The sequence below is a fragment of the Castor canadensis genome, chromosome 15, assembly GCF_047511655.1.
Source record: "Castor canadensis chromosome 15, mCasCan1.hap1v2, whole genome shotgun sequence".
Classification (NCBI taxonomy): domain Eukaryota; kingdom Metazoa; phylum Chordata; class Mammalia; order Rodentia; family Castoridae; genus Castor; species Castor canadensis.
Genome location: NC_133400.1, coordinates 13,310,655 through 13,334,471, shown reverse-complemented (window position 1 = coordinate 13,334,471; position 23,817 = coordinate 13,310,655). Strand labels below are relative to the sequence as shown.

The window sequence follows — 23,817 nt, the reverse complement described above, 5'->3', positions numbered from 1 at the left end:
GAATTCCTAGCCAGAGCAATTAGGCAAGAAGAAGGAATAAAAGGAATACAAATAGGTAAAGAAACTGTCAAAATATCCCTATTTGCAGACGACATGATCCTATACCTTAAAGACCCAAAAAACTCTACTCAGAAGCTTCTAGACATCATCAATAGCTATAGCAAGGTAGCAGGATATAAAATCAACATAGAAAAATCATTAGCATTTCTATACACTAACAATGAGCAAACGGAAAAAGAATGTATGAAAACAATTCCATTTACAATAGCCTCAAACAAAATCAAATACCTAGGTGTAAACCTAACAAAAGATGTGAAAGACCTCTACAAGGAAAACTATACACTTCTGAAGAAAGAGATTGAGGAAGACTATAGAAAGTGGAGAGATCTCCCATGCTCATGGATTGGTAGAATCAACATAGTAAAAATGTTGATACTCCCCAAAGTAATCTACATGTTTAATGCAATTCCCATCAAAATCCCAATGACATTCATTAAAGAGATTGAAAAATCTACTGTTAAATTTATATGGAAACACAAGAGGCCACGAATAGCCAAGGCAATACTCAGTCAAAAGAACAATGCAGGAGGTATCACAATACCTGACTTCAAACTATATTACAAAGCAATAACAATAAAAACAGCATGGTACTGGCACAAAAACAGACATGAAGACCAGTGGAACAGAATAGAGGACCCAGATATGAAGCCACACAACTATGAGCAACTTATCTTTGACAAAGGAGCTAAAAATATACGATGGAGAAATAGCACCCTCTTCAACAAAAACTGCTGGGAAAACTGGTTAGCAGTCTGCAAAAAACTGAAACTAGATCCATGTATATCACCCTATACCAAGATTAACTCAAAATGGATCAAGGATCTTAATATCAGACCCCAAACTCTTAAGTTGATACAGGAAAGAGTAGGAAATACTCTGGAGTTAGTAGGTATAGGTAAGAACTTTCTCAATGAAACCCCAGCAGCACAGCAACTAAGAGATAGCATAGATAAATGGGACCTCATAAAACTAAAAAGCTTCTGTTCATCAAAAGAAATGGTCTCTAAACTGAAGAGAACACCCACAGAGTGGGAGAAAATATTTGCCAATTATACATCAGACAAAGGACTGATAACCAGAATATACAGGGAACTTAAAAAACTAAATTCTCCCAAAACTAATGAACCAATATAGAAATGGGCATGTGAACTAAACAGAACTTTCTCAAAAGAAGAAATTCAAATGGCCAGAAAACACATGAAAAAATGCTCACCATCTCTAGCAATAAAGGAAATGCAAATTAAAACCACGCTAAGATTCCACCTCACCCCTGTTAGAATAGCCATCAACAGCAACACCACCAACAACAGGTGTTGGCGAGGATGCGGGGAAAAAGGAACCCTCTTACACTGTTGGTGGGAATGTAGACTAGTATAACCACTCTGGAAAAAAATTTGGAGGCTACTTAAAAAGCTAGACATCGATCTACCATTTGATCCAGCAATACCACTCTTGGGGATATACCCAAAAGACTGTTACTCCAGAGGCACCTGCACATCCATGTTTATTGCGGCACTATTCACAATAGCCAAGTTATGGAAACAGCCAAGATGCCCCAGCACTGACGAATGGATTAAGAAAATGTGGTATCTATACACAATGGAATTTTATGCAGCCATGAAGAAGAACGAAATGTTATCATTCGCTGGTAAATGGATGGAATTGGAGAACATCATTCTGAGTGCGGTTAGCCTGGCTCAAAAAACCAAAAATCGTATGTTCTCCCTCATATGTGGACATTAGATCAAGGGCAAACACAACAAGGGGATTGGACTATGAGCACATGATAAAAGCGAGAGCACACAAGGGAGGGGTGAGGATAGGTAAGACACCTAAAAAACTAGCTAGCATTTGTTGCCCTTAACGCAGAGAAACTAAAGCAGATACCTTAAAGCAACTGAGGCCAATAGGAAAAGGGGAACAGGTACTAGAGAAAAGGTTAGATCAAAAAGAATTAACCTAGAAGGCAACACACACATACAGGAAATCAATGTGAGTCAATGCCCTGTATAGCTATCCTTATCTCAACCAGCAAAACCCCTTGTTCCTTTCTATTATTGCTTATACTCTCTCTACAACAAAATTAGAAATAAGGGCAAAATAGTTTCTGCTGGGTATTGAGGGGGGGGAGAGGGAGGGGGCGGAGTGGGTGGTAAGGGAGGGGGCGGGGGCAGGGGGGAGAAATGAACCAAGCCTTGTATGCACATATGAATAATAAAAGAAAAATGAAAAAAAAAAAGAAAACAGACAAATATATTTACCTTCATGGAGGTTTGGTTCTATGTGATTTTGCTTTATCCCGAGCATTATTTTTTAAATGGTGTCAGTAACTGTAACCTGGTGCAATTTGCTTTTCTCACCTATATTGTGTTTCTAAAACACTCATCCATATTGTCGCACAATGGCTCTAGTTCATTTATTTTCACTACTGAATAATATTCCTTTTCTAACTACATGGAAAGTAAGTTGTGTTGCATTTTCCTGTGAAAGCACATTTGGGGTGTTTTTTCCCCAAATAGTTGGCTATTAGAACCAATGCTGCTATGGATTTTCCCCCATGTGGTTCTTGATCCATATGTAGAAGTTTTCCTAGAGAATTTTCTGTGGAGTGGAATTTCTGGTAATAGGCCATGTATGTTCCACTTTATTGGCTGCACATAGTGGCATGCTTGCAGTCCCAGCTGCTCAGGAGGCCAAGGTAGGTGGATTGCAGTCCAAGGTCAGCTAAGCAAAAACACAAGACCCTATCTAAAAATCAAAGCGAAGCAAAGCAAAAGGACTAGAGCAAGTATCAAGTGGTAGAGTACTTCCCGAGCAAGCCCGAGGCACAGGCCCTGAGTCAAATCCCCAGTACCTCAAAATAAATAAATGTTTTTCTTTATGCTTAATTCCTATGGACAGCCCCATCAGATGTGTTTCAAAGTCTCCTATGATGCATATTCTCACAAAAACTTGGTAAACTTTTACCAGTCTGTGGTTTAATTTTTTTTTGACAGTACTGGGGCTTGAACTAAGGACCTCATCATTGCTAAGCAGACACTCTATCACTTGAGTCACAGCCCCAGTCCTTTTTGTGTTGGTTATTTTTTAGATAGGGTCTTGCTTTATGCCCAGGCTGGCCAGAGCTGCAATCCTCCTATTTATGCTTCCCCACATAGCTAGGATGACAGGCATGTGTCTCTGTACCCAGCCATTGGTTGAGATGGGGGTTCTGTAGAACTTTTGCCTGGGTTGGGCTGCAACCATGATCCTCCCGATCTCCACCTCCCAAGTAGCTAGGCTTCAGCAGCTAGACCCAGTCTTAATTTCTTTTTACTATGATCTTAGTTTCTGTTTCCCTGATGATGTGACGGTGGGCATCTTTTACTGTTTTTATTTGCTCTTCATGTTTCTTTTATGAAATGTCTGTTCATATACATTGCTTGTTTTGCTCTTGTTTTCTTGTCACCTTTTTGCAATGTCATAGGAACATGTCTTGGAGGGACTTAATTCCAGCGATCTCTGGGATTACCTAATCCATCACCCCTCCAAAGGAGGGTCCATTTGAAAGTTGTAAAAAGTTCTCTCCGGTCTTTCTCCTGCCTAGGGTTTTATCAGCTCATGTGAGGCACAGGTGCTAAAGGTTTACTACTTACCTGGAATCCCTGAGGTCTTTCAAAGGAGCTTCCAGATACAGATCGCCCACCTGGACCCCGAGAATATCACGCTGAGTGGAGAGGGCATCTTTCCCCGGATCTGCCTTGATCTCCCCAGGAGCCTCCGAGGTACTGCTGCCTGTCATAGTATGTCCCCACTCGGGGACAACAGATGCATTTTAGCTTTGCTTCTTCCAAGAGTGTGGCTGCTGACTTTGTTTTCTTAGTGATCCCCTCTAGTGCCCTTCTGTGCTATTCCTCAGTTGCCCAAAACTCTGGGGGGTTGTGCAAAAGTTCAATTTGACTTGGTAACCTGAATTTTAGAGAGACAAGAAATAGCCTATGGAAGGCCCAAACTAAGACCTCTGGCCAGTTTTGCCATCATTGAATTATTTACAGAAGGACTAGGAAATCTCACCTCTGAAGGCCTTTTGGTCCCGGGTGGGTTCCTTCCGGTCATAACTGTTTCTCAATAGCATGTGCCAGCATCTTCTCGATGGAGAAGGTGAAGGCTGATATAGGCAGATGGAGAATTCTCAAAATGTAAACTGCCCAGAAAGGCAGCCGCAGCCTCTGACCCCTTACATTGGCATTACTCAGTTTGAAGGCTACATTAGACATTAGTCATCTGCCCACCTCCTCGCCAAGGCTTTTCTGGTCTTGTGTAGCTCCCAGAGCCATCCCTCTGCACCACACTGTCTTTGCTGTCTTAGTAGACCCCAAAAGTCCCCTGAGTAGCTCCTTCAGCCATAGACTCTGTCTCACTCTTTCTCCCTGACACAGGACAGGATCAAGGGTCATGAGCCCCTGTTCGAGTTCCTTGGAATTTACCCTACAAAGCTTGAGGCTAATTCCTCACTCCCACATCTTCCTACCCTATTCTCTAAAGCTACTAATTCACCTGTTCATGATCACCATTAAATTCTAAATGTCTGCACCCTGAAAACGTCACTCATTAGAGTATAACGTAGAGGATAGCATTCTGGCTGAAGGCAGGTAACTGCAGCTTCACGTGTACAGTCATCCCTCAGTATTCGGCAGGGGAAGGGAACACTGGAAACCACAGATGCTCAAGTTCCTTATGTAAAATGGCATCGTGCTCAAGGTCCTGAGTTCAATCCCCAGTACCACCAAAAAAAAAAAAGGTCCATTTGCCTTGAATTTGCACACATCTTCCATACATTTTAAGCCGTCTCTAGAGTTCTCATAATACTGAATACAACACAAATGCTATGTAGATAACAGAATCAGGCAATTCCCTGTATGGCTTAGAGGACAACAACAAGGAAAAGGTCAGTGCAGGTGTAGTCTTTTTTCAGATATTTTTGATCCAGTGTTCGAATCTACAGATGTAGAACCTGCAGATACAGAAAGCCAACTGTAAGTGTCAGGAAGGAAAGCCTTTGCCACCTAGTTGAAAACTGGTTGGCCAGCTGGCCTCATCAGAAAGCAGTTAGACATAGTTGGCCAATAAGGGCTTTAAAAAAATGTGCTACTAGGGAGGTGGAGATCAGGAGGATCATGGCTCAAGGCCAGCCCAGGCAAATAGTTAGGGAGACTCCATCTCAACAAAGAAGTTAGGCATGATGGTTTAGTTCTGTAACCTCAGCTACACAGGAGGTAGAGGAGGCAGATCGTAATCCAAGGCTGGCCCCAGGCGGAGAAATGAGTCCTATTCAAGAAAATAACCAAAGCAAAAAATGGCTGGGGGGTGTGGCTCAAGTAGTTGAGTGAGTTCAAACACCAGTATTGCCAAAACAAACAAACAAAACCTTAAATCTGAATGTCATTAGTTGGCCTTAGGTGCTACCTTCTACCACAGTCACAGCATTTCCTGTTGTTTTTGTAGATTTTAATTACCTTGCCTACTTTGCCTTTCAAATCACTTGAATTTGCTCTGGCTCAGTGGTAAATTTGAGTGTCTGGAATGGCCCCACCACTTACCTCCTCTCCCCCACTTAAGGTATTGTGGTTTATTTATGAAGTAACTTGACCCAAAGTGAGATTTAAGAAACACGGAGAACAACGAAAGAGTGCAGAGCTGTGCGGTGTGTCCAGCCTTGAGGAGCTCTAGAGGGTGGGGTTTCAGTGCTGGAAGGGAAAGCCCCAAGTGGGCCTGTACTGCCTTCAAGTTCTTAAGAACCAGATAGCAGCCACACAAGTACAACCTCATTAAACTTAGTGAGGTCTCAGACACAAGCTCAACTCACTTGTGAAATACCTCCCACACCCTCTGAAGCAGAAAAAACATGGCAGGTCAAAAGTTCTCTTCCTTCTCATTTTACCCTGAGCTGAGAATCTGTTTCGAGTATGATTTGTATTTTTCTGACCATTCTGATTATCTTCTCCTGCCAACCTCCACAGGCAATGAAAAGTATGAAACCTTCTTGGATCAGGCCAAGAAAAATATAGAAAAAGAGTTCGTTGGATATGAAACTCTCAATCACTTTGAGAACATTGAGGAAATGCCTGAAGATGAATCCACCGAGGTAGCTTCACTCTGTGCAGAATGTGTGTGCAGACAGTATGTGCAAAGGTCCTGGGGTATGATGTCTCTGAGGGACAGAAGGAGAGAGATAGCTAAGGCAAAGAAAGGGGGAGAGGGATGGCAAGATGACCCCAAAAGAGTGAGCAGCCCCCTGGAGAACCCATTAAAGGTTTTAGACTTTTTTCCTGAGGGCAACAGGAAGACACTGAAGTGTCCCAGCCAGGAGTGTAGTATAGTCATATTTACATCCTTTTTTTTTTTTTTTTTTGTGGTATGGGGGCTTGAACTCAGGGCCTAAGCCTTGAGCCACTCCAGCAGCCCTTTTCTGTGAAAAGTTTTTTTGAGATAGGATCTCGAAAACTATTTGCCTGGGGTGGTTTCAAACTGCAATCCTCCTGATCTCTGCCTCCTGAGTAGCTGGGATTACAGGTGTGAAGCACCAGCGCCCTGTTCATATTTCCGTCTTTAAAACATCCCTCTGGCTGTCTTGTGGAGCTTTGGTGGAGGAGAATTGAGGGAGTGAGAATAGATTTGGGGAGGTGTGGGGTTTTTTCAATCTGTTGGGATGATTCTAGGTGAGAGCTGGTGGTGGGTGCAATCACGATGACAGTGGCCACAGGGAGAATTGGGTGGGCTCAAGGAATATTCCAGAAGTAGAATGGGGAGGGACTCAAGATTGATTGGGTATGCTATGGAGTGAGGCAGGAGTCACCTCCAGGTGTCTCACATGAATGATAAAATAAGGAGGGGGCATTGAGACAGGACCTCAGGAGCAGAAACAAGATTTTGTGGAAGGGGGAGAAAGGAAGTGAATTCAGATAGTCCATTGTTGACCATGAGGTTTTATGTGTCATCCAAGCAAGGAGTCAGCGCCACTGCTGGCCCTGGGAGAGACAGGTTGGAGAAAGTGGATTGAGAGTCATCCATGGTCACTGTAGTCACAATAAGTGGTGTGAGGTTCCCTGGAAAAGTGGTGTGAGGTTCCCAGGAACAGGCTAGGTTCAGAATGGAGCCTCCTAAGACAGACAAGTGGAATGACATGGAGAACAGAGCCCTCTGTAGACCAGCACCTGAGTGAGGAGAAGCACAGCCAAAGAGGTTCCAGAAAAATCCAGAGAACATGGTGCCACTGGGTGGAAGCCAAGCTAAGAGGTGGTCTCTGGAGGGAGGAAGTGGCCCAGCTCTTAATAAAGGCTGTAATATGAAGTGAGTTATGAAGACAAATCCCAAAATGTCCTCCCTCAGCACCCTCTGAAATTCCTCAGATATTCCTGATCAGGAATGCAAATGTACATGAGAATTTTGCTCATGGAAGAATTATATATGTAGCTAGAGACCCCTTAGGCTGGTTGGGGAGGAAAGCTGTCATGAGGAAGACTGAGAGCCCCAAAGGCCAAACTGTTAAAGTGAATTAGCACCAAATCATCAGAAGTAATAACACCAGCTACTGTCTGTTGAACTCTTATACTAGGCCTGTGCCATGCTGCTAGCCTGCATTCTGATCTCTTTAAATCTGCTCGAGTGGGGGTAGGGGAGAATGGCTCCATTATCACCCACATTTTACAGCTGTACAGAACTCACAGAAGCAAAGTGCATGGCCCAAAGCAAACACACAGCTAGGATTTGAATCGAGCCTTCCAGCTGCCAAGACAGGGTTCTTAGCTTCTGTCTTCTTGGGACAGAGCCCTGGCTATCCCTGAGGGCAGCACAGGTGTGTCTTCATCTGCTCACCACCTTCCCAGGCTGCTCCCCACCACAGCCTTAGGACAGTTGTCTCTGACTGCTGCTCTGATCCTCAGTGGGAACTTGGTGCATTTGATAGCACTTGCAGAGCTGAGCTAGTCCTTCTGAGTAAGACACAGGTGTCAACCATGCTCCCTATTGTCTGGTTGAGGGTCACATCTCACATTAACCTTGCCTCCTGGGCCCTGGACTAAAGTCTGGCCCTTCTTTTTTTTTTTTTTTTTTTTTTTTTTTTTATTTTATTTAACCACCCGTTCCCCTCCCCCTGCCTACCCAGGCCACGAGCCGCTAGGGCGCCGCTGCCAAAACCCCCAAGTCTGGCCCTTCTTAAACAGTTTTTTCAACCTGTTTCACAGTCCTTCCCCTAAAAAATCACTTTTAGGTATTTTTTTCTACTGTCACCTATGAAATATCTTTACTATATATAAAATGAAATCCTCTTTGAATATTTTGATTTTTTTACTTTTTATTTTTAAATAACTATAGATTCACAGGGAGTTGCAAAAAACATTTTTGTTTTTGTTTTTTTTAAAGCATTTTTCATTTTAATTTTGGACAGGTGTGGAAACAGATTGTATTAAAACAACTCAAAGACTGTATATGTGAAAAACATGATTTTTTTTCTTCTAAAATGTCCTGTCTTTTGTTGTTTATTTATTCATTTGTTCTTATGTGCATACATTATTTGGGACATCTCTCCCCACTGCCCCCCACCCGCTCCCTCTCCCCCCTACCCCTCTTGCTTCCAGTCGAACCTGTTCTGCTCTCTTCTCCAATTTTGTTGAAGAATAGACATAAGCAATAATAAGAAAGACATAGCATTTTTGCTAGTTGAGATAAGGATAGCTGTACAGAGAGATTCCTAGCATTGCTTCCATGCACATGTGTATTACAACCTGAATTGATTCATCTCTACCAGACCTCTTCACTACTTCCCAGTCACCTTCTCATATTGACCTCTGTCACTTTAAGATTACTGTATTAGCTCCTCTAACACTTTGAAGTTTGGGTTTCCTACCTATCACTATTCCTCCTGTATGTGTTCTCCCCTTAGCGTGTGACCCAAGTCCAATAATATTACTGCATTTGTTTAGGTCTATAATCCACATATGAGGGAGAACATACGATTTTTGGTCTTCTGAGCCTGGCTAACCTCGCTCAGAATGATGTTCTCCAGTTCCATCCATTTACTTGCAAATGATAAGATTTCATTCTTCTTCATGGCTAAGTAAAACTCCATTCTGTATAAATACCACATTTTCTTAATCAATTCATCAGTGGTGGGGCATTTTTTTTGTTCATTTATTCACATGTGCATACATTGTTTGGGTCATTTCTCCACCCTGCCCCCCTCCCCCACCCCTCCCCCCTTCCCCTCCTCAGTTTCAGGCAGGTCCCAGGTACATTAAATGCTTTCATGTTTTGGGTTTTCTACCTATTCCTATGTCTCCCGTATGTGTTCTCCCCTTACCATGTGACCCAAGTCCAACTACACTGCTGCATTTGCACTAGATCTAAAGTCTACATGTGAGGGAGAACATACAATTTTAGGTCTTCTGAGACTGGCTGACCTCGCTCTGAATGATGTTCTCCAGTTCCATCCATTTACCTGCAAATAATAAGATTTCATTCTTCTTCATGACTGAGTAAAATTCCATGGTGTATAAATACCACGTTTTCTTAATCCATTCGTCAGTGGTGGGACATCTTGGCTGTTTCCATAACTTGGCTATTGTGAACAGCGCTGCAATAAACATGGGTGTGCAGGTGCCTCTGGAGTAACCTGAGTTGCACTCCTTTGGGTATACCCCCAGGAGTGGGATTGCTGGATCATATGGCAGGTCTATGTTTAGATTTTTAAGAAGTCTCCAAATTTTTTTCCAGAGTGGTTGCACCAGCTTGCACTCCCACCAGCAATATATGAGGGTTCCTTTTTCCTCACATCCTCACCAACACCTGCTGTTGGTAGTGTTTTTGATGATAGCTATTCTAACAGGGATGAGGTAATGTGGTTTTGATTTGCATTTCCTTTATAGCTATAAATAGTGAGCATTTTTTCATGTATTTTTTGGCCATTTGGATTTCTTCCTTTAGAAAAAGTTCTGTTTAGTTCAGTTGCCCATTTCTTTTTTGGCTCATTGATTTTGGGGGAGTTTAGTTTTTTGAGTTCCCTGTATATTCTGGTTATCAGTCCTTTGTCTGATGTATAGCTAGCAAATATTTTCTCCCACTCTGTGGATGGTCTCTTCAGTTTAGAGACCATTTCTTTTATTGTACAGAGCTTTTTAATTTTATGTAGTCCCATTTGTCCATCCAGTCTCTTAGTTGCTGAGCTGCTGGGGTCCTATTGAGGAAGTCCTTGCCTATACCTATTATTTCCAGAGTATTCCCTGCTCTTTCCTGTACTAGCTTCAGTGTTTTGGGTCTGATATTAAGATCATTGATCCATTTGAGTTGATACTAGTACAGGGTGATAGACATGGATCTAGTTTCAGTTTTCTGCAGGCAGATATTCACTTTTCCCAGCAACATTTGTGGAAGAGACTGTCTTTTCTCCATCGTATGTTTTTGGTGCCATTGTCAAAAATAAGGTGGGCATAGATATGTGGATTCATATCCGGGTCCTTTATTCTGTTCCACTGGTCTTCATATCTGTTTTTGTGCCAGTACCATGCTGATTTTATTGCTATTGCTTTGTAATATAGTTTGAAGTCAGGTATTGTGATACCTCCTGCATTGATCTTTGACTGAGTATTGCCTTGGCTATTCATGGTCTCTTGTGTTTCCAAATGAACTTTAGGGTAGATTTTTCAGTCTCTGTGATGAATGTCATTGGGATTTTGATGGGAATTGCATTAAACATGTAGATTGCTTTCGGTAGTATAGCCATTTTTGCTATGCTGATTCTACCAATCCATGAGCATGGGAGATCTTTCCACCTTCTGTAGACTTCCACAATCTCTTTTTTCAGAGGTTTGTAGTTCTCCTTGTAGAGGTCATTCACATCCTTTGTTAAGTTTGCTCCTAGGTATTTGACTTTTTTGAGGCTATTGTAAATGGAATTGTTTTCCTATATTCTTTCTCAATTTGTTCATTGTTGGTGTATAGAAAAGCTAATGGTTTTTGTAAGTTGATTTTGTATCCTGTCACACTGCTGAAGATGTTTATGGTTTCTAGGAGTTTTGGGGTAGAGTTTTTTGGGTCTTTGAGGTATGGGATCATGTCATCTGCAAATAGGGATATTTTGACAGTTTCTTTAACTATTTGTATTTCTTTTATTTCTTCTTCTTATCTTATTGCTCTGGCTAGGAATTCCAGGACTACGTTGAATAGGAGTGAGGATAGTGGGCACCCTTGTCTCATTCCTGATTTTAGGGGAAATGGTTTCAGTTTTTCTCCATTAAGTATGATGTTGGCTGTAGGTTTGTCATATACAGCCTTTACAATGTTGAGGTACATTTCTTTTATTCCTAGTTTTCTTAGAGCTTTTACCATGAAGTGGTGTTGAATCTTATCAAAGGCTTTTTCTCCATCTATTGAGATGATCGAGTGGTTTTTGTCTTTGCTTCTATTAATGTGCTACTGCATTACATTTATAGATTTCCATATGTTGAACCACCCCTGAATCCCTGGGATGAAGCCGACTTGGTCATGGTGAATGATCTTTCTGATATGTTATTGTATTTGGTTTGCCATTATTTTACTGAGGATTTTTGCATCAATGTTCATTAAGGAGATTGGCCTATAGTTCTCCTTTTTGGAGGTGTCTTTGTCTGGTTTTGGGATGAATGTAATACTGGCTTCATAGAATGAGTTAGGTAGTGTTCTTCCCTTTCTATTTCATGGAAAACTTTAAGGAGAGTTGGTATCAGTTCTTCTTTAAAGGTCTAATAGAATTCAGCAGAGAATCCATCAGGTCCTGGACTTTTCTTTTTTGGGAGACTATTGCTGCTTCAATTTCATTTTGTGTTATAGATCTATTTAGGTGCTTAATATCATCTTGGTTCAATTTTGAATGGTCGTAAGTATCTAGAAATTTGTCCATTTCTTCAAGATTTTCAAATTTATTGGAATACAGGTTCTCAAAGTAGTCTCTGATGATTTCCTGGATTTCCATGGTGTTTGTTCTTATTCCCCTTTAGCATTTCTGATTTTACTGGTTTGGGTTTTTTCCCTCCTCATTTTAGTCAAATTTTCCAGGGCTCTGTCGATCTTGTTTATTTTTTCAAAGAATCAGCTTTTTGTTTTGTTGATTCTTTGGATGGTTTTTTGGGGTCTCTATTTCATTAATTTCAGCCCTAATTTTTATAATTTCTCTCCTTCTGCTTGATTTGGGATTTGCTTGTTCTTGTTTTTCTAGGAGTTTGAGATGTAGCAATAGGTCATTGATTTGAGATCTTTCTGTCTTTTTAATATATGCACTCATGGCTATAAACTTTCCTCTTAGGACTGCCTTTGCTGTGTTGCATAGGTTCTGGTAGGTCATGTTTTCATTTTCATTAACTTCCAGGAACCTTTTAATTTCCTCTTTATTTCATCAATGACCCACTGATCATTGAGCAATGTGTTGTTCAGCTTCCAATTGTTTGCATATCTTCTGCTGTTGCTTCTGTTGTTGAGTTCTAGTTTTAATGGATTGTTATCAAATAGAATGCAGGGGATTATTTCTGTTTTCTTATATATACTGAGGCTTGCTTTGTGCCCTAAGATATGATCAGTTTTGGAGAAGGTTCCATGGGATGCTGAGAAGAATGTATATTGTGCAGAAGTTGGATGAAATATTCTGTAAACATCAGCTAGGTCCTTTTGATCTATGGTGTGAGTTAGTTCTAGAATTTCTTTATTGATTTTTTTGTTTGGATGACCTATCTATTGATGATAGGGGAGTATTAAAGTCTGCCACTACCACTGTATTGGAGTATATATGTGCTTTTAAGTCCTTTAAAGTATGTTTGATGAAATTGGGTGCATATAGGTTGATAATTGTTATTTCCTTTTGGTGTATTTCTCCTTTTATTAGTATGAAGTGTCCTTCTTTATCTTGTTTGATCAATGTAAGTTTGAAGTCTACTTTGTCTGAGATAAGTATTGTTTTGGGGGGCCATTGGCTTGGTAAATCTTCTCCCAGCCTTTCACTCTAAGCCAGTGCTTGTTTCTGTCAGTGGGTCTCCTGTAAACAACAGGTTGTTGTATGTTATTTTTTAATCCAGTTTGGTGTCCTTTAATGGGGGAGTTGAGTCTGTTGACATTCATTGTTAATATTGATGGGTATGTGGTGATTCCTGTCATTTAGTTGTTTTTGTTGTTTAAGGATTTGATTGTGTGCAGTTGAATCAATGCTACTCTCTGATTCCTTGTCTTTTCTTCTCCTATGGTTTGATACTGCCTGTCCTCTCATGGTTTTGTTTGCTTTCATTTTCTGTGTGCAGAATTCCTTGGAGAATCATTTGTAGTGGTGGCTTGGTGGTCATATATTGTTTTAGTTACTGCTTATCATGGAAGATTTTTATTGCTCCATACATTTTGAATGATAGTTTTGCTGGGAAGAGTATCCTAGGGTTGAAGTTATTTTCATTCAGTGCCCAGAATACCTCACTCCATGCTCTTCTTGCTTTTAAGGTTTCTGTTGAGAAATCTGCCATGATTTTGATGGGTTTACCTTTATATGTTATTTGGTTTTCTCTCTTACAGCCTTCAATATTCTTTTTCTATTCTCTGTGCTTGTTGTTTTAATGATAATATGTCATGGGGTAGTTCTATTTTGGTCCAGTCTGTTTGGTGTCCAGTAGGCTTCCTGGACCTGAATGGGCATAACTTTCTCTAAATTTGGGGAATTTTCTGGTATTATTTTATTGAATATATTATGAATCCCTTTTGCTTGGACCTCTTCTCCTTCTTCAATGCCCATGATTCTCAGGTTTGGTCTTTTGATGGAGTTTGTAAGTTCTTCTATAGTCCTTTCACAGGTCTTGAGTTGTTTGACTAACAGTTTTTCAGTTTTTCCTTTAATTTCTATTTTATCTTTGAGTTCTGAGATTCTGTCTTCTGCTTGTTCTAGTCTGCTGGAGTGGCCTTCCACTGTTTTGTGTTTCTGTTTGATTCTTTTTTCTGACGTTTTCCATATCATGGGGAACTTCCTCTTTAATATTTTTTATTTTCATCTTTAATTCATTTATTTCTCTATAGTGTTCTCTGTTTCACTCTGGTGTTTATTTAGGGCTCCTATGAGTTCATTTATTTGTTTCTGTGTCTTCTCGTATTCTTTATTTTTGGTGTCTTGAAATTTCTTGAGTGCATCTTGTACATTTTGGTTAACCGCATCTAATATCATTTCCATGAAATGCTCAGTGCTCACTTGCAGGATTTCTTCTTGGAGAGTGTTTTTGTGGGCATCACTGGGTTCCTTGGTGTCATTTATATTTGTTTTGTTGGAGTCAGGAACTGGGCATCCATTTTCTTCATTTCCCTTTAAACCCTGTATTAAATTATTTTTGGGGTGGGGGAAATGGTTTCTATCCCTTTTTCTTCTTCCCATCACTCCACTTGGTACTGTGCAACTCTGTTCTTGATAGGCTAGTTGATGGTTTTTGTCACCTGTTTTCTTTCCCTTAATTCAATTTTTGTTTTGTAGTTGTCTTGGGTTTTTATCTAGGTTGGTGTGCTATTTCTGTCCCTGGTCTGAGTGTAACTTAGTAATAACTAATTCACAGGTTTAATACCCAACCAGTAGTTTATATGTTATATAAAAAACCCCTTGGTGGTAATATCTATAAGCAGTGGGAATTGGGGAGGGGGGAAGTTAATGTTTGTAAAGCTAGCTATAGAAATTTGGAGAGTTCGATACGGTGGCACTAAAGGGGGAGGCAGGAAGTGGGGTGGGTGAGTGGGGGAAGCAGTGCAGGGCTGCTGGTTTTTGTGGTCCTTGTGTGTGTTTGGGTGTATTTCTGTTGTTGTAGTAAAGGGTGCTTGTGTCAGGGATTGCAGGGGGTTGGGGTTGTGTAAAGTTGGTATAAAAGGTTGGTTAGCAAGTGATGAGTGTATATGAGGGAGGGGTAGTCTGGTGACAGGTTGGGGGAGAATGGGAGGGGAAGGTGAAGGCAAGGGGAGAGAGTGGGTGAGAAGGGGCAGAACGAGTTATTGGGGATGAGAGCAATGGATTTTAGCACAGAAGGAGGGAGAGTGAAAGGGTGAGAGTAGGGATGAGAAGATGATGATAGTAAAGTTGATAGTATAGAAAGAAAAAAGATAATAGGAATAGAAATAAAAATAGAAAACCCACAATAACAAAACAAACAAAAAATTCAATGGGAAAAAATGAACAAACAAACAAAAAAAGAAACATTAAAAAAAAACAAACAAAACACCAGTTCAGGAACTGAACTGAAATAAGAATTTCAGTCTTAGTTTAAGTTCTGGAGTTACTTCTCTAGCATCCAGTCCTGGTATTGGCATATAAGCAGAAGCTCTGACATGTTCTCACAAGGTGATTGGCTTGTGAGTAGTATTTTGTTCTTCTGTCCACCAGTTGAATTGAAATTGTGAGGTGAGGTAGCTTTGCCAGGTTATGCAGGGTGTTCAGAGATATTGATTTCCCCAGCTGATAGCTGTGTTACCCTTCAGCTGCAGCTACTTGATCAGCTCCTTCCCCAACAAGGTGTGGCAGTTCAAGTTTGAATGCTGCCCTCTGGTTCAGAAGATCAGCTCTGTAGTCCACTACCTGCCCTACTTTGGAGGTGGCTTTTGCTATGCTTGTTTACTGGGGTTTCTGCACTGGGAGTTTATTTCTTTGCCCCACCCCCTTCCTCTGGGGCAGGTTCAGTGTTCTGTCAGCCCCCTCTTCTGTCAGTGTGTTATGATGGTTCACTGTTTTTCAGCTTTGCAGGGCAGTTTGGCTTTGAGTGCTGCTCACTGGCTCAAGAGATGAGCTCTGTGATCTGCTACCTGCCCTGCTTCAGGGAGTGGCTTATCATCCATCTGCTCTCAATCTTCCTGCCTTTCCAGTGTTTGTTTACTGATAGTGCAAAGATTAGCCCCTTGCCCCTCTCCCTTTCTCTGGTGCATTTTCAGGGTTCCCACCCCTCCGCTGTTGTGCTGGATTACAGTTCACTCTTTGTTATTCAGGGGTTTTTTTGGGGGGTCAGTCTGTCCAGGAGCTGTGCTGGTTTATCCTGGGGGTGGCTGGGGAAATTCTGTGTGATGCCTGGTGCTCACCTGTTTGGTCTGTGGAATGTCTCATAAGCAGGTTTGGAGCCAGTGGCAGCAGCCTCCAAATTTTCTCAGTGTAACGTGTTGTGGGAAGTTTTCCCCAGTCTATGTTTTCTGCTTGATGAAGGAGAAGAAGAGAAGGAAAGAAAAAAAATCACCATCGGGAAGGAGGGTTTCCCCAGGGCTGGACCCACCTTGCTGGCTTTGCAGCGGGTTGCAGCTGTTAGGTGCAGTTAAAGTCTGATTTGTGAGTCAGTCTTTGAATATTTTCCTGCACCTAGTGTAACGGCAGTTATTATTTCGGCTAGAGGCAGTCACAGTTACCCAGTGTGGTTCCAACTTCTCAGGGAGGTTTTGGAGTTATGGAGGTTGGGCTTTCTGCTTCCGTACCCTAGTTGCCATCTTGGAAAGCTGCAAAAAAACGTTTTTCCAGTGACAATAGCTTACATGCTAGCATAATATCAGACTTCTCCAGTTTTACATGTGTGCACCTGTGTTGGCTAATTGACTTTATCCAGAGGAAAAACAAACCTCTTTTGTCCAGCCCCCACCAAAGTTAGGCTTCTGTCCTCCCACAGAAACTGGGAGCTAGGGACTCCATCTTCCTTTGTGATTAATTGTATTTCCAAAAGATGGGCCTCAGGTACTGAAAAAAGTCATAGAAAAAGTCATGTCAGGGGTCTGGCAAAAGGCTTACTTTATATATACATATGTATATATACACATATATATGAAAGAACTTAAGTTACAACTTTTCTAAAGTAGATAAAAAGAACTTAAAATCACAACTTTTCTAAAGTAAATACCCTAAAATAAGGGAGGGGGAAGCCTGTTCTCTTGTTTTCAACAAGGAGAACCGATCCTCTTATTTTCCATTTGTGTTTGCCTTTACATGGTGAATCTTTATAGCCACACCCACTCTCCTCTCTCCACAGCCCTTTCCCCTGGCAACCACTAATCAATTCTCTGTCACTACACTTCTGCTATTTCAAGAGTGTCATATTCATAGTATGTAACCTTTGGAGATTGGCTTTTTTCATTCAGCATAATACTCTTGAGATCCATCCAGGTCATGTGCATGGAGAGCTCATTCCATTTTATTGTTGAGTAGTACGCCATGGTGTGAACGGACCAGTTTCTTCACTCCCCCACCACTCCCATGAAAATTTTAATACCCTAAATATACTGTATATCTTTTTATATTGGAGGACCACAATCCACTGTAATATCTAAGATGTTTTTACTCCCCCAAGAACCAATTTTCATCCCTTAGGGGTGATATTTTTCCCATTGAGTATGCATTTTCTAGAGCAATTGTTTAATTGCTCTTCTGTCATTTTCCAGTTAAGTGCTCATCTCCAGATGGAAGTAGAGAGACTTATAGTCCAAGACTATGCCCTGGATCATCAGAAAACAGTTCCCTCCGATTCCACAGATGACTCCTATGTCGGCTATCGGAATCGCCCCAAACTTGCCAAGTGAGTGTGTTTATTTCAGAGTGTGGAGGCACAAGAAGTGTACAGCATCCCCTGAAATAATTGTTGATCATCTAGGAATGACATCCACTTGCTATGTTGTCTGCCATCAAGCCAGGTGGGCAGTTTTGCCTCTTAAAGTCAGAATACTCTGGCTCTAATAGGTACACTAAGGCCCAGGCTGTAATAATGACCAAAACACAAATATGGACTTCTGAAGGAAATATGCTGTTTCTATTCTCCATTCTAGTGGCATTTAGCAATTCTCCACTCTAGAGAACAAAATTTTACACAGGAAATGGAAGAGAATCTCACACTTTCACTTTGGGAAAGGTAGCTTTTCAGGTTTGAAAGTGACTAATAAGTAGACCCTATTAACTGTTTCAGAGTCCAGCTGCCAGAGTACATCCTAGACTTTGGATTCATTGTCCTTGGTGAGGTCCGGACCCACATCATCAAGATCACCAACAACAGTCACTTTCCAGTGTCCTTCCATGCAGAAAAGCGTATCCTTCATGACACAGGTAACTAGGCTGTAATGACCCTTTTGTATTGCATTTTGTTATTTCCAACAAGGAATGACCCACTCTGTCCTATCCTGGAATGACATTCATGCTTCTTCTGAAATCAGCTGAAGGAGTTGCTGGGCCATTCGGTGATACTTCAATATTTCACGTGGTCATCCTGCCCAAAGACGGTGGCGGGGGGCACTACCTACAGCAGCTCCTGTTTGCTGTTTCACTTTAACACAAAGAATTTTGTCTGTCTTGTCTAGGTTTCAGTATTGAGCTAGACCGTGTAAAGAGTCTACCTTACTGTGAAACAGAAACATTTGAAGTAAGATTTGACCCACAAGGAGCAAATCTTCCTATGGGAAACAAAGAGGTCATCCTGCCCATCAAGGTGAGACCCACTGATGCTCCAGGTTTCCAGCTCTGTATGCTGATCACCCCCTGGGATGATCCAGCTATTATGTCAGAGCCGTGATTCCTCCCCCAACCCCATGCTACAGGTAACAGCAATTCTATGTCCACTCCAGGTGGTTGGAGGGCCAACAGTTCACATCTGTCTCCGAGCCAACGTGACCATTCCAGCTATGACACTGTCTTGTAGAAAAGTGGACTTTGCCATGATTCAGTGTGGACAGTGCATGGTGGAAACTATTCAGCTTTTCAATCATCTCCAAGTCCCTTGTGAATGGTTTATCCATACCCAAAAGCCTATTAGTAAGGTAAATGTGATGTGGCCATCAGTCCTCTTTTCTTTATCTTCATTCCAGCTAGAGTCATAATTCTAGACCTTTCCTCTGATCATTTCAATATCCTGCTCAAAGACTTCCAGCGGTAACCACTGCCCAGCCCTTAGCCCAGCACTCAAGGCTCTGTCAGGCCATGGTAGCAGATAGAATGTCTTACTATTCTTTGTACATCTGCTATCTACACATTCCCTAACACCTGGGAGGTACTCAGGAAATGTAGGTTGTGTGAGTGGAGAATGGAATGAATCCATTGCCATAGAAGATGATCTAATTTTCTAATATTTCCAAACCAGCTGGAGAAACACATGCCAAGGTATTTAAGACGGAAACTACGTGCTGAATTAAAGCCAAAGACTAGGATCTTTGAGATCCAGCCTACTTCTGGAGTCTTGGATCCTGGTGAGAGGTCCAACGTGCAAGTGAAGTTCATGCCAAAAGAAGAGGTAAGCTTGAAAAAAATGTGGTTTCACTAAGAGTCTCTAGATCTCTTTGAACTTCACCCAGGGTCCATGAAACCATGAGTCACCTGTGCCTTGCTCTTCTGAATATGGCATCTCAAGTGCTTCTGGTTCACATAGGAGCTGCATGGCCTTGTGGTCTGGAAACAGCAGGTCTAACCACTACATCAACTTTTATGAGCATCCCTGAGTTAGAGGCCTTCCACCTCTGTGTTCACAGGTTGTGTGACTGCACAAATCACTTAGCCTCTTTAATAAAGTCTCAGATAAAAATAAAAAATAATCTTCCATATCAAAAATCCCTTATTACATTTCTGAAATCCAATAAGCCCCCAGAAGAGGGGGTGGTTATAAATTTCATATCAAGATTGACTTGGCAAAAAAATCTCATCTGAACTGACATAACACTATTTTGCCTTTATTTATCCAACTTAATTTTCAGAGTCAAACATTGCAACTGCAGAAATATTAATATGCTTGACTACAGGGGACCTTCCCAATAGTCTACTAAGAACATTAGGTATCACAGAGTATATATATATTCTATGCTTACCTTTTTCTAAAATCTGAATTTTAAAGCATCTGATCCCTGGGGTTTGGATAAGTTATTATTGACCTGCAGCAGGAATTGGTCAAAATTAATAAAATTGTTTCCACCACCTGGGAAAACTTGAGGAATTGACTGCATCTCCGTCAGTATCAATAGCACAGAGAAATCACCAGTGTCTACACTGGCAAGTCTTAGACATTATAACAGGTATTCAGAATACTCCGTGGTAGAAAACAAGGTAATGAACAAAATGTTTTAGAAAGATTTTCATAAGTAGCAATTAAAACATAGAAGTTTGGGTCATAGAGTGCTGAAGCCATGTCTACACAGAATGCTTAGCCAGCAGTTCATTCTGTTACTGTATCCAGCAAGAGATACTTTTTAGATGTGTTAGTATGACCATATACATTCTATCCATTTGATTTTCCCCATAAGACAAGGACAGTTAGGAACTCTTCATATTATGAAGCCACTCATGTCCTCCAAACCCAACTACATCAGAATAACCTGGGTGTCTGGTTAAAAATGCAGAATCTCCTAGCTACTCAGGAGACATCTAGGTCAGCCCAGGCAAAAAATTCTCCTGACCCCATCTCAACCAATAAAAATGTGGGCATTGTGGTATATACCTATCATCCCAGACACATGGCAAGCATAAAGAAAAGGATCACAGTACTGGGATGTAGCTTGGTGGTACAGCACTTGCCTAGCATGCGTGAGCCCTGGGTTCAATCCCAGCACCAAAAAAGAAAAGACAAAGAAAAGAAAGAAAAGGATCACAGTCTAGGCCAGCCCTGGAATAAATGTGAAATGCTATCTCAAAAATAAACAAATCAAAAAGGGTTGGAAGTATGGCTCAAGTAGTAGAGCTTCTGCCTAGCGAGTGTGAGGCTCTGAGTTCAAACCCCAGTACCACCCCCAAAAAATGCAGAATTCTCGGCTTTTCTCTGCCCCTGTGAGGTCATGATCTCTAAGGATAAATTCTTAATAGGTTCTCCAGTGAAATCAGGTTAGGAACCACTGAATGGGGAATATATTTCTGTACTATTTTGAGAAAATTTGTGAGTAGTTATGTATCACTATAAACTGGCATCTGTTGTAATTGTATCAGACTGAATCATCTCTCCTCAAGGGCAAGGGATCAAGGATATTTATTCAATATTCCTGAGACTCTGGTGGAAAGCCACCCCAGCGTTACTTCCTCTGTACTTCTGTCATGCCCTTCACTGCCCGTGGGCAGCAGGGCCCTTAAAATGAGAACCTTCATGCCAAGAGGTGCAGAAAGTAGCAGCTGGAAGTCTGAGCACACAGGAAGCTCTGAGAGTTATAAGTGCAACACTCAGAGGGCCTGCTACAAGGGAGGAAGCTCTTGGTACAGTTTCTGGCAGGTTAGATAACCAGCCTCTACATTCCCAGTGGTAGAGCGTCTGTTACATTGCATGTAACAGAAAAAAAAAAAAGGTGCTTATTTTGTTTACGTGTTTTCCAGAAATTCTACAGCCAAACTCTGATTTTCCAAATTGGCCAGAGTAATCAAAAGCTTTCACTGCTGGCACATGGGCAAGGTCTGGAGCCACGCCTGGAATTCAGTCCTTCAGTTCTGGAATTGGGGCCCATGCTGCCTTATACCCCCGGAGATGAGGCCGACGTGATCGTGAAGAACCCCTGCAACTTTCCAATTGAGTTTTACTCCTTAGAATTTGACCAGCAATATATCCTAGAGGAGAAGGTGAGCAGAGACCCAGACCAAGCTCCATTTCCCTGCACGCACCAGGCCTTACCATATACGCGTGCTCTTCTCTCCTCACAGATCAACATCCCCCGGCCTTTCCCCCGACCCTGTGAACCCGTCCCAGCCAATTTACCATTTACTTCTCTGTAGCTTTTCTTCACCTACTTCCCTTACCCTGAGCAGAATTCATTGCTTCTTTGTAATTCCAATGTACATTTTTATAAAACAACTAATTGAAAAACTAAGGCAAGTTTGTGGTTAAATTTCAAACACTGAAGAACTGTATCATCATATTTCAATCAACCTGCCTGTATCATCATATTTCAAGTGAATTATCTGTAGAAAGCCTGTAATTGGGACATTTTTAAAAATATACCTGCCAATCTCTGTCTTCAGTTGGTGTATTTAGACTGTTTACATTTAATGTGATTATTGACATATTAAGGCTTACATTTGCCTTTTATTATTTTGTTGTTTTTTTTATTCTATTTACTTTTTCCTGCCTTCCTGACAGTTGCTTCAACGTTATTTAGAATTCCATGTTGTTGAATCAAGTGTTTTTTGGGTATATGTCTTTATATAGCTTCTTTAGCTATTGCTGTATATATTACATTATACACATACCTTATCATAACCACCTGGTATTGGTATTTTATCAGTCTAAATTACTCTAGGAACTTTTCCATTATCTCCCTTTACCCTCTTTGTTTTCAATATAATTATCTTAAATATTTCCTTGTATCAGATAGCATTATAATTTTTCTTTTAACTGTCAAATGTAAATTAGAAAATCTCAGAAAAGAAATGTATTATATTTTTCTCTTTCCATTTTTCTTTCTCTTCCTTCCTTCCTTTCTTCCTTTCTTTCTCTCTTCCTTCCTTCCTTCTTTTCTTTCTTTCTTATATTCCAAGGTTTATTTCTTTTACTATTTCTTTTCCATTTAGAGAGCCATCATTAGCTGTTCATTTAGGGTAGTTATGTGGTGGCAATTTCTTAGTTTTCCTTCACTTGAGAATGTCTTGATTTCCCCTGCCCCTAATTCTTGAAGGATTTTTTTACTGGATGTCAAATTTTGGTTCAGGTATTTTTCCAGCTCTTGAAAACTTTTTCCCTTCCTTCTGGCCTCCATGGTCTGACAAGAAATCTAGTGTCATTTGAATTGTTGGTGGTTTTTTTTCCTCTAGACATAAAGTTTCATTTGTTTCTCACCACTTTAAGAATTTTTCTTTGCCTTAGTTTACATAATTTTGACTATGGTGGGGGGGTGGCTATTTAGGTGCGGGGAGGACTTGCTCAGTTTTTTGAATCTGTACATTTTCACCTTTTTCCCAATTTGGACATTTTTAGCCATTACTTACTAGAATACTTTTTCAGCCCCCACCCCTTCTACTTACTCTACATCTAGGACTCATTTGATACTAACATTAGATCTTGTATTATAGTCTCCCAGATCAGTTTTACTGGATACAATGTCCTTAGTTCACATTTTCTTCACTTGAATATTTTAAATGTGCTGCTTCCATTATTTTCTGGTTAGGTGTTACCATTCATGAAGTCTGATTCTGTACTGGTTATCTTTTGCTGCATGACAAATTACCCCAAAATTCACTACCTTAAAACAATAAAAGTTTATTATCTCATAGTTTCTGCGGGTCAGAAATTTGGGGATGGGTTAGCTAAGACAGTCTGCTTCCTCTGGATGACTCCCCCACTCAGCCTTTGAATCGTCTGACGTTTTTACTTCCAGTGTTTATACCCTGCCCAACTTGAAGAAGTTTTTCTAGGAAACAGAATCTGCCTCACTGTAAGGGAATCTTCTCATTTGGTATTTCTGAGCTCCTCAATAGATTGTATTAACACAGCACACTCTGTGATGGGTCTGGTTCCATGGAAAGCATAATCCAAGCCTGACATTTGCACATGGAGGTTTATTGGGACCATTCTGGTAACGACATCTGTAAAGAATAAGAAGCCAGAATTGAGCAGAAAGAAAAGATAAACCATGATGAGATTACAGTGGAAACTTCAGCTAATCATATAATGAGCTCTGGAACAGGGTCAGCCCTTCAGATTGCCCCCAGTTGATGCAAGTTGGTCAGGACTTTGTATCCCTTACATACCAAGCAATCTTTGGCATATTCCTTCTTCTCCCCACTGATCTGCCATGCCATCTCTGTCATATAAATTTCTGTATATGGAAGAGTCTATCTGA

The 23,817-nt window shown here is 41.0% G+C and overlaps 1 protein-coding gene across 1 annotated transcript in view; it reads left to right on the top strand.

Annotated features, from left to right (window-relative positions):
- The window catches only part of Hydin (HYDIN axonemal central pair apparatus protein), a 397,410-nt gene that overhangs the window by 250,962 nt on the left and 122,631 nt on the right, over positions 1–23,817 (top strand). Inside the window, exons 29-36 of the mRNA XM_074055707.1 lie at positions 3,647–3,824; positions 6,060–6,184; positions 17,476–17,609; positions 17,994–18,130; positions 18,382–18,509; positions 18,646–18,837; positions 19,158–19,307; positions 21,362–21,601. Coding sequence (XP_073911808.1) covers positions 3,647–3,824; positions 6,060–6,184; positions 17,476–17,609; positions 17,994–18,130; positions 18,382–18,509; positions 18,646–18,837; positions 19,158–19,307; positions 21,362–21,601 — 1,284 coding nt within the window. The remainder of the gene's footprint in view (positions 1–3,646; positions 3,825–6,059; positions 6,185–17,475; positions 17,610–17,993; positions 18,131–18,381; positions 18,510–18,645; positions 18,838–19,157; positions 19,308–21,361; positions 21,602–23,817) is intronic.